The sequence below is a fragment of the Anolis sagrei genome, chromosome 5, assembly GCF_037176765.1.
Source record: "Anolis sagrei isolate rAnoSag1 chromosome 5, rAnoSag1.mat, whole genome shotgun sequence".
NCBI lineage: Eukaryota > Metazoa > Chordata > Lepidosauria > Squamata > Dactyloidae > Anolis > Anolis sagrei.
Window position 1 is genome coordinate 128,713,627 of NC_090025.1, and position 12,977 is coordinate 128,726,603.

At 43.4% G+C, this 12,977-nt stretch overlaps 1 protein-coding gene across 2 annotated transcripts; it reads right to left on the bottom strand.

Moving 5' to 3' along the window:
- Positions 1-1,216: 1,216 nt before the first annotated feature.
- Positions 1,217-12,158, bottom strand: WNT16 (Wnt family member 16). 2 transcript variants are annotated; one of them, XM_060777721.2, is made up of 4 exons: positions 11,896-12,158; positions 4,531-4,808; positions 3,336-3,622; positions 1,217-2,737 (listed from the first exon to the last, which is right to left on the bottom strand). In XM_060777721.2, exons 1-4 carry the CDS (start codon positions 12,141-12,143, stop codon positions 2,273-2,275), a joined length of 1,278 nt encoding a protein of 425 aa, XP_060633704.2. In that variant the 5' UTR covers positions 12,144-12,158; the 3' UTR covers positions 1,217-2,272. The 2 variants fall into 2 exon arrangements, with proteins under 2 accessions (XP_060633704.2, XP_060633703.2); XM_060777720.2 differs by having other exon boundaries at positions 4,531-4,823.
- Between the last annotated feature and the right edge of the window lie 819 nt (positions 12,159-12,977).

A 12,977-nucleotide genomic window follows, 5' to 3' on the forward strand; every position in this document is an offset into this window, starting at 1 on the left:
CCCAACTTATAGACTATTTGGGGAGGGGAATTGGAAAAGACTGCAAGGACCATCCAGTCCAACTCCCTGCCATATAGGAATCAAAGCACTCCCAAAAGGTGGTCACCCAATCTCTGTTTTAAAACCTTCAGAGAAGGAGACTTCACCACACTCTGAGACAGTATACTTTACTATCAAACAGCTCTTACCATTAGGAAGTTGTTCCAAATGTTGGAATCCATTGTTTTATGTCCTTGTCTCTGGAACGACAGAAAGCATGCTTGCTCCATCTTCAGTATGACACCCTTTCAAATATTTAAAGACGGCTATCAGGTCCACTCTTAACCTTTTCTTCTCAATGTTAAACATATCCAGATTCCTGGGGCTCCTTCCACACAGCTAAATAAAATCTCACATTTTCTGCTTTGAAATGGAATATATGACAGTGTGGACTCGGAGAACCCAGTTCAAAGCAGATATTGTGCAATTTTCTGCCTTGATATTCTGGGTTATATGGCTGTGTGGAAGGACCCTGAGTCATTCCTCACAGGCTGTGGTTTCCAGAACTTTTACTATATATGTCCCAGCTTGTCAATATATTTATGGAGTTGCCATGCTCAGAATTGGACACACTACTCCAGACAAAGTCTGACCAAAGCAGAATAGAATGGCACTATTACATCTCTCGATCTGGATATTATGCTCCTATTGATGCAGCATTGGCTTTTTAAAGCTAATATACTCTTGATTCATGTTCAGTTTGTGGTCTACTATGAGCCCTTCCACACAGCCATATAACCCAGAATACCAAGGCTGATGATCCACAATATCTGCTTTGAATGGGATTATCTGAGTCCACACTGCTATATAATCCAGTTCAATGTGGATTTTGTACAGCTGTGTGGAAGGGGCCTAAGACTCCTAGATCCGTTTCTCATGTGCAGTGCTTGTATCAGGGCCCTTCCACACAGCCATATAACTCAGAATATCAAGGCAGATAATCCATAACTGGATTATCTGAGTCCGCACTGCCATATAATCCAGTTCGATGTGGATTTTATGCAGCTGTGTGGAAGGAGCCTAAGTTTCATCTAGCACACTGCAGGAGGTGGCTCTGCAGCAATGGCCATTTTACATAGATAAATTGTTTCACAAAAATCTACTCATGGATCTCTGCCCCAGATATTTACATCCCAGTTCACATGGGACGTGCTGTGTTACATTCCAAAAAAGAAAATATTAGCAATAGCATATTTATTCTTAAAAATAAAGAATATGGAGACATTGTCAGTTGAACATGACAAAATCATAAAATAAAATAAATAAAATCAGCACACCTCCATAGGAAAAAATGAGCTTGTCTCAGGTAATGATTGCTCTGAAGGATACTATGGCATACAGGTCCATCTTTGTCCTAAATGAGGCATGTGGAATATTTTGTGCTCCAGATTGTCAGCTCCCACATTTCTTTACCACTGGACATGCTGCTGCAAAGGAAGTTGCAGACCAAAGTATCTGGAGGGCCAAACATTTCATCCCTGTCCAAAATGAACTCTTAGAGAAAACTGGAACAGGGGTACATGGAAGAAAGAAGACACTACTAAACTATACATCATATACACCCAAAGTTTAGCCCTTTATCTCTTTAACTTCCAGTCTTCCACATCATTGTCTAGGCTGGCTAGAGTTTCTAAGAGCTCCAGCTCAACATTTGTAGAAGCACACTTCACTCACTCTAGCTGTAGACCATTTGCTTTAACTTATATGTATTCCAACACAATTTTGTTAAATGACTTATAATTCCCACATTAAAATGTCCATTGGAATTATCTATGCCTTTCCTTCTTTAACCATAGCTGAGGTGTGCTGCCAAGCTTAGTTTTTTTTTCCTCCAAATTCCAGCTGCTGGTCAAATAGCTGTAAACCCACTGGCAGTGTTTTGCTTACATAGGTCTCCCTAAACAGAGTCTCCTAAATACAGAAGAGTGATGAATTTCATATGGCGCATCATTTCAGCATCTGAACTATTACACCAGGCCTTTCCAGCTTTGCTCTGCCATTGTGTTGATTAAGGCAACTTATCAAAACAATGACAATCTCCAGCCATGCTAGACAGAGTTATTTAAAGATATCATCTCATGATACAATGTCCTCAAGCAATCCAGATCTCCACTTGTGATCAAGATTGCCCTCTCCATAAGAACCAATCTTTGTCTTGGCACATTGCTCCAGTGTACTCCTAGGAAGAGTACTACAGAGGGTGTTTTGTCATTTATTTTTGGAGCAGGAAGTTTCATTTGCAAGTGTGAACATCAGTCAAGGTCTCACATCTTCGGCAACGGACGTAGCAACACCAGATAAACTTGCACTCGCATCTTTCCACATGTCTGACGACATGCGTATTGTATCCACGGCCACAGCAGAGGAGGTTGCAGCCATCTGGTCCTTCTGAAGTACGATTGCACACCCTGCCTTGGGTTCCAGGTATTCCCAGCTTACGATCTTCTACACAGTAGTTGGGTGACTTGTAGACATACAACAGATCTTCTTTGTGGATGGGGATCTTCCGCTGGCTTTTTTCTTTCCTGCGTATCTTCTTTTTCAGTTTATCTGAAATCTGGACACTGTTTTCATACTTCTCTTTTAGAAAACTGCCAACCTTTGTAAAGGACGACATTGTCTTCCAGCATGTTTTCAGGGCACATGAGCCAGATACTCCATGACAACGACAATCCACTGACATCAGTTTTGCTACAGCCTGGGGAAAAATTAAATAAGCCAATCCAAAATCAGACAACAGCCATTTCTTCCTTGATCTTCCATTAACAACAGTACTTTGTGTGTGCATCTTCAAGCTGCCTGTTAACTTATGGCAACCTATGGATTTCATAGGATGTTCTTAGGCAAGGAATACTCAGAGGTGGTACTGCTATTTCCACTTAGTTGTTGTTGTGAAGGCACAGAACAATAACAATTGCCTACAACTGTGATGGGCATCTAATATGGTGGATTGGTGGACTTGCTGGGCTGCTATGAGACTTGGAGAGTATCAACCTTCCCATGTTCTCCTCCCCTGCCCACATCTCTTAGGGCAGTGGTTCTCAATCTGTGGGTCCCCAGGTGGTGTGGCCTACAACTCCCAGAAATCCCAGCCTGTTTACCAGTTGGTGGGATTTCTGGGAGTTGAAGGCCAAAACATCTGTGGACCTACAAAATTCCAATGAATACTGAGGCTTCTATAGGATAGTCAAATGATGCCTGAAACCATGTAAAAAAGCTGGAGTATTTCTCTACCTTGGTGGAATTCAAAATAAATAGAAGGAAAAGAAAATTCAGGGGGAAATTCAGCTCCTTACCAGTCTTCCTGCTTCGTTATTGTGTAGGTTCATTGCTATCAATCCACGCCCAGCTTTTCCAGTGATGTTTCCAGTGGGACCATCTAAGAACTTTCTACTCAACCACATACCATAGTGGATGTCATCTGAGCAACCACCCCAGTGCCACCCCTCACTGGCAGAGCCACCACTCTGCAGCTTGAGGTCACAGGAGCATTCTGTAATATTCCCTGCACTGCAAGACTGAGTCACTGAGTGCACCAGGCCAGCTGCAGTCACTGCATAGATAAATGCGGTTTCTTTGGTACCTGCAAGAGAATGGAAGAAATATTGCTCAGAAGATCTGTAGCACATGTCTCTGGCCAGATAAAAGTTAAGAATGCTTATTTATCAGAGCATGGAAAGTGTTATGTTTGTTTGGAATACAAAGGCAATATCCATTGGGGATTCTAGAATTTGCTGTTTTCATCCAGCCCCCCAACACTAACTTTTCTAACTTCTGCAATTTACAGCTGTCAGGATGGTTCTCTAAAAGTATATTTGCCCTTTTCAAATGAAGTCCACTTAAAATCATTGGGATAATTGAGTTACAACTGTTTCCAAATGAGACTGAAATTGGGCCAAATTGATTTGGGTTGGGTTCAAAATGCTAAAATCTCGTATATCCAGGACTGCAGCACATAGTGAAATTTCCAAAGGGCTCTAATGAATTCACCCAGCCTTCTTCCAAAATTAACAAATTAACTACTAAAGCATTTCTAAAATGGTTGGACCAGGTTCAGAAATAGAATCACTATTTTCTTTGGGCAGTTGCTACATCTTGCCCACTTGCCAGCCATTTTGCAGGATTTCAACAACACTGGAAGATTTTTTCAACATTGTGTCTAGAAATCCCTGAAATGGAAATGTTGAACACTGATTTTAATCCAGGAGTTGTGAGCTGTTGTCTATCCAGATGTTTCAGACTTCAAGGGTCTAAGGACTGTGCCCCAAAATATTTGGTGGGGCAATGATTACCCACCATTGCTAATATAATGGGCACCACTGTGGCTATTCATATATTTTCAGACTGCAGTTCCCAATATATTGGCTAGGGCTGATGGGAAAATGAGCTGCTTTTCATTAATGCAAACTGTTTGCTTCTTCATACCCCTCAGAGGTAGGAAAATTGTGGATTAAAATTTCCAGCATGATTAAATTATTTTTGAATACCTACCACTGCTCAGCTCATAGCCAAAGATGGGGGAACGAGGCTCTCCCGTGATGGCTGAAGGGTTGGTAGAAAGTGAACTAGTTGACTCTGGGGAGAAGACGCAGTTCCACCGCTCATGTTTGAATTGGCTCTGGCATTCCTGTATGCCTAGTCGGGCTCCTTCCTGGATGGTGGGCAAGAGGTATGGTTTCTTCTTGCATAGGTCTTTCTGGCGGCCATTCAGAGGCAGGCTGGTGCAACCCAGTTTCTCTGGGACACCAAAGGAAACAATGCCTAGCCACCTGCAAAAGCAGTCCCTGGGGTGAGACCCAAAGCACCAAACATTTCATTTTACATAGATGAATGTCACACAACGTAGGCACGACAGATAAGCAGATGGGGTGGGGACTAGGTCAAAAGACTGGATTCCTGGAAAGCATAAACAAGTATATCATGCACAGAATCCTGTTAGTGGCATTCTCATATTCATGTGTAAGTGTGACTTATGTATTTTCTAACCCTTTGCATAACCCTCCACAAATTATCCAGTTCCAGGAGGGGCCTATTGCTTAACAGTGGTGAGGAGAGAAAGACAATTGAGACAATGCACTTTTCTGGGCTCTATGGAGAAGAAAGAGGAGGACACCTTCGGGGAGGAGGAAGGATTTTAGGTAATGTGCATATGGCAGTTCCGTTCCCCCCTTTCCAATTCCTCTGCACCAGCAGAAGCCCAACCTGGAATATGATAGCTGCCTGGGTGGTGGCGGGAGAACTCAAAATAGCCCAGGTGGGGCTTTATGTTAGGACATTGAGATCATCTGGGGAGGCCCTGCTCTCGATCCCACTGGCTTCACAAGCACGCCTGGCGGGGACGAGAGACAGGGCCTTCTCAGTGGTGGCCCCTCGGCTGTGGAACGCCCTTCCTGCAGATATTAGATCGGCCCCCTCCTTGCTGACATTCCGGAGAAAAGTAAAGACCTGGATGTTTGAACAGGCATTTGACTAAGCAGTGTGATTGATTGACTAATTATTGGAAAACGGAATAATGGATAACGAGTTTTGGATTCTGATTTCACTGACAAGACCAGATGGATTTGTTATATTGGTGTATTGATGTTTTTGATGCTGATGTTAGTGATGTTAATGATGTTAATGACTTGTGATGCTTTTGTTTTTAAATGCATAATGATTTTGTATCCTGTATATCTAAACTGTTGTAAACCGCTCTGAGTCGCCCAAGGGCTGAGAAGAGCGGTATACAAATAAAGGAAATAAATAAATAAATAAATAAATTTATGTACTACCCGTTCTATGTAGAATCTTTGCCATTAGAAGACCCTGCCAGCCATTGACCAAGCCATTGTAGAAGGGGTGAAGAACCTTTGGTCCTCCATATGTTTTGAATCACAACTCCCATTGGATTCAGAGGCAACTGGAGGTTTCCTTGTCAGAGGGATGTTAATCCACTCTAAGTTTTAGGAGCTATCCAATGTGCTGAATGCTACCTCCAAAATAGGTTCAGCCCCTTGGACAACTGTTTCAAAGCCTAGACTAATACACAGGGTGGATTCTCCACCTCACTGACATGGAATCCACCAACTGCTGCCCATTAGTCTGCCAAGCATGGCTAATGATATAGGACAATGGGAGTTTTAATCCAAAATACCTGGAGGACAAAAGGTTTCCCAGTCTTGAAATACAAGCCAATAAATAGCACATTCCGGGAGCTGGGAGTATCCCATAAACAATCCTTTCTCATTTTCACTGGATTACGTCCGGAGTTTGTTAGTGAAAACAGAGTGCTTCCAAAATGCTGCTTCCCCAGCAAGCAGCAGTTTGTCCACAAGAGATCTGGAATGATAAGTACTTGAAATAAGACAAATCAGCAAGGATTGAAATTTTGTGGCTGAATCACTGCTGTGCTGTGCTTGCTTTGTGGCAGAGCAGGTCAGCTATCAAAGCTGACTCAGTGAGTCAGCCTCAATTAACCACAGCCAAAAAAAAAAAAGAGGGACTGATACAATCATCATGAGGATTGCTGCTACCAAGCTTTGCAGCGGATGTGCCTGACAACTTCAAAGCCCTTTTTGGTGGGAACTGCCCATTGTCAGCGGAAGATGGTTTTAAAAAGTAATTGTGGATTCAAAACAGTGTCACTTTCCATTTGATCGACAGATGTGGGAAAGTCAAACACTGACACTAGATAGGTTGACCCAGTTTTTAGTGTTGATTTTCTTGACCAACATTTCAAGACTTAGACATGTGTATGAGGGTAGACCAGGCCTGGACAAACTTTGGCCTTCTAGGTGTTTTGGACTTTGACTTCCACAATTCCTAGCAGCTGGGAGGCTGTTAGATATTGTGGGAGCTGAAATCCAAAAACACCTTGAGGGCCAAAGTTTGCCCAGGCCTGGGGTAGATACTTTGATTTGGAGGGTGTGAGATATCATTTTATGATTCTCCCTGAACAGTAAATTGTCTTGGATCAATTCTGAACCATCTGGTGTTAAGGTTTGTCTTTTTTTTTTTTTAATGATCCCCATATATTCATAGAATTATAGACATGGAAGAGAGCACATGGGCCATCCAGTCCAACCCCCTGCCAGGCAGGAAAAGGACAATCAAAGTAACCCCAACAAATGGCCATCCAGCTAACGTTTAAAAGCTTCCAAGGATGAAGCTTCCACGACACTTCAAGGCAGGGAGTTCCACCATTGAACAGCTATCACAGTCAGGAGGTTTTTCCTAATGGCCAATTGGAATTTCCTTCCCTGTAATTTGAATCCATTGCTCTGGGTCCTAGGACATGCAGAAAAAAGCCTGCTTCCTCTTCCTTATGGCATCCTTTCACATGCCTATCATATCTCCACTCAACCTTCTCTTCTGCAGGCTAAATATCCCCAGCTCTTTAAGATGCTCCTCATGGGGAATGATTTCCAGACTTCAATCCTTTTAGTTGCCTCCTCTGGACATGTTCCAGCTTGTCAATATCTCTGTTAATTCTTAAATAATTTCTAGGAAGGATTCTCTGAGCTGGATTGTAAGTACTGGACCATGATCACAGAATTCCTTCTGGAAATACTGCAAGGAACAGTATTCTCAAATTCTTGTCAAAACATATTCTGTAGCCACCAAATATTAAAAAGACCAGCCTGCTGTATCATTACAGACAGAACTCCCTTCATTGCATGATAATCTTGAAATCAAAAGCAGAGTTTGGAAAACCTACTTTTAGTAAACTACAATACCCCAAATCACCCTGCCAGCATGGCTGAGCTCCAGGCCAAAGAGGTCAGGGACAGATTGTTCAGTTCTTGATAAAAGGAGTGTGGGTCAGGCAGCTGTTCTGACATTAAGAATTTGGAATCCACATATGCCCCCATCTACATTGACCATTTGATGCTGAATAAAATGGTTTCACTATGCAGACGATTATATAGAAAATCCTGGAACTAGTTGAGGCCCAGATGGTAATTAAATAAATCACAGAGCACATTAAGGGCTTTCTTCTGCATGGTTTTCTGCGTATTTGAGGTCTGGCAAATACAGATAGCTTTGAACTTCATTAAATAGTCACTGTAGGTGGGGACACAGTTGATGTTGAAAAGGACTGTATCTACACAAGAAACATTCCTTCCTCTAAGAAAAGCATGTTGATTTCACTTTCCTTCATCCAGAAGATTGTACAATAATAGTTATATGATTCCATTTAAACTGCATTGGCCATATCCTATGAGATACTTGAATTCTCAGCCAGAAAGTACTAGAGCAATGGTTCTCAACCTGTGGGTCCCCAGGTGTTTTGGCCTACAATTCCCAGAAATCCCAGCCAATTTACCAGGGGAGTTGAAGGCCAAAACATCTGGGGACCTACAGATTGAGAATCTGTAGTGCTCCATCATCATTACAAATCCCAGAATTCCACAGTATGCAGCTATGATAGTTAAAGTGTAATCATAATACTACAATATACTATGATTTATTTATTTGTTTCATGTCAAATTCATTCACGGTTTATGGGGACAAGGGAGAGGGCTGTATTTTCATTCACTGGATGAAATTTGGCACAAATACCCGATATGCCCAAATTTGAACACTGCTGGGGTTGGGGAGGTTGATTTTGTCATTTGGGAGCTGTAGTTGCTGGGATTCATAGTTCACCCACAATGAAAGAGCATTCTGAACTGCACCAATGATGGAATTGAACTAAACTTGGCACACAGAACCCACATGACTATCAGAAAATACTGGAAGCGTTTGGTGGGCATTGACCTTGAGTTTGGAAGTTGTAGTTTACCTCCATCCAGAGAGCATTGTGGACTCAAACAATGATGGATCTGGACCAAACTTGGCACAGATACTCAATATGCCCAAATATGAACACTGGTGGAGTTTAGGGAATATAGATGTAGAATTTGGGAGTTGTAATTGCTGAGATTTATAGTTCACCTACAGTCAAAAAGCATTCTGAATCTCACCAATGATAGAATTGGGCCAAACTTTCCACACATAACACCCATCACCAACAGAAAATACTGTGTTTTCTGATGGTCTTCGGTGACCCCTCTTTTTTCTATTTTAAAAGATGCAAAGTAGAATTAACCCCTGGTGAAAAATATGAATCTAGGACAGTAAAGAGGTATGAAAGTTTTACAGTTTTTCAGCATTTTGACATGTGCATTTTCAGATGGTCTTCTATCTCTGGAATAGAAAAGTCCCTTGGACTTTCAGAAGAATTCTTTTCTTCTGACTTAAAAAATGATTCTTCTTCTTTCAAAAAAGCTTGTTTTCGAAGGAAGTGACCTGGGTTTTAAATCATCCCATAATCCAGAGATTCACACTTGCCTCAAAAAGCCAAGAGTTATTTCTCCCACCCTGGACATTCCACAGATATATAAACCTCACCTGTCTAGTTTCCAACAGACCTCACAACCTCTTAAGAAACCTGCCATAGGTGTGGGCAAAACATCAGGAGATAATGCTTCTGGAACATGGCCATACAAAAATCACAGCAACCCAGTGATTCTGGCCATAAAAGCCTTTAACAACACAAATCTAGAAAGTGTTGCTAACGGGTCAACATGAGAACACCTCACCTCCAAATGAAAATTCTGTATTTGGATTAAAATTTCCTTCAGTACCCAAATACCTAACATTGTAGAGACGGGCACTGAAAATAGTTCACTCCCTAAAGTCTTTTGCTTTGTTTGCATTCCCTTGGCGACTGTGCCAGCCCCTTTTTCTTTGGATGCCTAAACTACATTTCTCCATGTTCAAGTGAAGAGAGTGCAATGCTTGAGATCTGGGAACAGAAGGGAAATGTTATGGGGAAGGCAACATTCTAATTTAAGGCAGGGGAATGGCACAACATTTGGTGCCACCTGTAAGCTACACCCCAAATGTGATCGTGTGGCAAAAAACAATGTTTGCAACCCACTCCTCACTTCACCATGAAAATAAAGTAAAATCAATCTGTGGGCAGCATCCATTCTGTAAACTACTTTGGATCCTACTCCTGGGGAAAAGCTGAAATAGAAATAAAGGGATTTATGCAAAAAGGAATGGTTCCTACTATGGGCAAAACATCCCTTAGCCAAAAAGAATGGGGCCACCAGTACTTTGAGTTTAGAATTTTTCTACATAACAGAATATTTGCATATACATAATAGCATAATAGCATAATAGCATATCTTGGAGATTCATTTATATTTCATATCACCTGAAGGTAATTCTACATTGTCAGCCCTCCATATCCACAGATTCTGTATCCATGGCTTGAAAGCATTTGCAGCACCCTATGCTTATAATGGTACTTGAGCATCCACGGAATTTGGTTAAAAAAAAAAAGCAGGTTGTCAGGAGACTTAAACATATTAGATACCAAGGCACCAGTAGACAAGTTTTGTAATAATATTGCTTAAGAAATAAAGTGTAGTATACATAAATGCACCAGGAAGTTTAAGGTGTCACTCATCCACCCATGTGGACCATTTTAAGTTTGGGAATGTTGCGGATTTTCAGATTAGAGTTTTCCAGTGGGATGTCGGTTCCTGCTGGGGTTTGCTTCCAGGGCCCCTGTGGATACCAAAATCCATGGATACTCCAGTCCCATTATATATAGAAAACAGTGTCCCTTTTATATGAAATGGCAAGTGCAAGGTTTGCTTTTGGTAAGTTGAGGGGAGAATGTTTTAAAGCTGTGGATGGTTGAATGCATGGATGACAGGATCTGTGCATAGAGAGGGTTGACTCTGTATTGTAGACCAGGGAGATTTTTTTTAATCCTGCACACATGAAAAGACCCCTTGCTCATCTCCAATGCTATAACTTCTGGGTGCAAGGTGCTAGGCACTTACTGAAGGGAAGGAAGGAAGGAAGGAAGGAAGAGGGAGGGAAAGAAGGAAGGAAAGGGGGAATGAAAAGGAGAAGGGAAAAAGGGAGGGAAGGAAGGAGGTTGGGTAAGAAGGAAGGAAGGAAGGAAGGCAGGAAGGAAGGAAGGAAGGAAGGAAGGAAGGAAGGCAGGCAGGCAGGCAGGAAAAGGAACGAGGGAGGGAAGTTAGGAAGGAAGAATAGAAGAGGAAGGAGAGAAGGTAAGAAAAAAGGGAAAAGGGAAAGAAGGAGGGAGGAAAGGAAGGAAGAAAAGGAAGGAGGGGAGGGATGGAGGGAGGGAGAGTAAGAAGAAAGGAAAAAGACAGGAAGGCAGGAAGGAAGGAAGGAAGGAAGGAAGGAAGGAAGGAAGGGAAGGGAGAGAAAGAAGGAAGGAAACGAGAGAATGAAAAAGGGAAAGATGTAGGGAGGGAAGGAAAGAATAAAAGGAAGGAGGAGGGGGGAGAGAAGAAAGAAATGAAGGAAGGAAAGAAAGAGGGAGGGAGGAAGAAGGGCAGGTAAGAAGGCAGGAGAGAAGGAAGGAAGAAAAGAAGGAAGGAGGGAGAGAAGGTAAGAAAGATGGAAAGGAGGGAGGGAGGGAGGGAGGGAGGGAGGGAGGGGAGGAAGGAAGGAAGGAAGGAAGGAAGGAAGGAAGGGATATTGAGGGAGAGAAGGTAAGAAAGAAGGGAAGGAAGGAAAGAAGGAGAAAGGCATGAAAGAAAGAGGAAGGGGTGAGAGAGAGTCAAGGAAGGGGGAGGCAAAGAAACAAGGATAAAAAGAAGGAGAGAGGGAGGGAAAGGATGGAAAGGAAGGGAGGGAAGGAAAGAAAGAAGGAAACAGAGGGAAGAAGGGAGGGAAAGAAGGAAAGAAGAAGGGAGGGAGGAGAGAAAATAAGGGAGGGAGAGAGAAAAGGAGGGAAGGTAGTAGGGAGGAAGGGAGGGAGGGAGGAAAGGAAGGAGGGAAGGTAGACGGGCTGACCCCCTGCGCGGCTCTGGGCTTCTTTCCTGGGCTGCTCCTACTCACCTCCAGTGTCCTCGGGCGCCTCCGGGGCAGAGCTCGAGGAGCAGGAGCACCGCCGCCCAGAGGAGGCCCAGCCTGGCCGCTCCCCGGGGCGCCCCTTCCTTTCCCCAGAGGCCACGCATGGAGAGGGACGAGGGAGAGGCAGCCTCCACCTGCTGCCCGGCGGAGAGGCAGCGCTCCTGGGCGGCCCGAGGAAACTTCTGCCCACTTTCGCCCCGACTTCTTTCAACTTCTTTGGCCCGCCGCTTCATTGGCTCAGGTTGGCTCATAAATAGGAACGATGGCTCTTATTGGCGGGGGCGGGGCCTCGGGGATCTCCAAGGGACCCGGCGCTCCTGCCTCTCCTCCAGGCGTTCAGAGCCATCAAAAAAGGAATCCAGGGGATGGATTGGGTGGATAGATACTTAGATTCACACGGTTATTCTCCAGAGTCTTTGGAAACGTCAAAGGGACTTAGCCTTGTTCTCTTTCTTTTGATTTTTATTTATCGTATCAGGATGCAATTCTTTTCTTGTATTGTCGAAGGCTTTCATGGCTGGAATCACTGGGTTTTTTCGGGCTATAGGGCCATGTTCTAGCGGCATTTCTCCTGACGTTTCGCCTGCATCTATGGCAAGCATCCTCAGAGGTAGTGAGGTCTGTTGGAATTAGGACAATGGGTTTATATATCTGTGGAATGGCTGGGGTGGGGCAAAGAGCTCTTCTCTGCTAGAGCTAGGTGTGAATGTTTCAACTGACCACCTTCATTAGCATTTGAAGGCCTGCCTGAGCCTGGGAAAATCTTTTGTTGAGAAAAGGGAAATTCTTTTCTTGTTTATTCGTTCAGTCTCTTCCGACTTTTCATGACCTCATGGACCAGCCCACCCCAGAGCTCCCTGTCAACCGTCCCCACCCCCAGCTCCTTCAGAGTCAAGCCAGTCAATTCAAGGATACCATCCATCCATCTTGCCCTTGGTCAGCCCTCTTCCATTTTCCTTCAATTTTCCCAAGCATCATTGTGATTTCCAAGCTTTCCTGTCTTCTCATGATGTGGCCAAAGTACTTCAACTTTGTCTCTACTATCCTTCCCTCCAATGAGCAGTCAG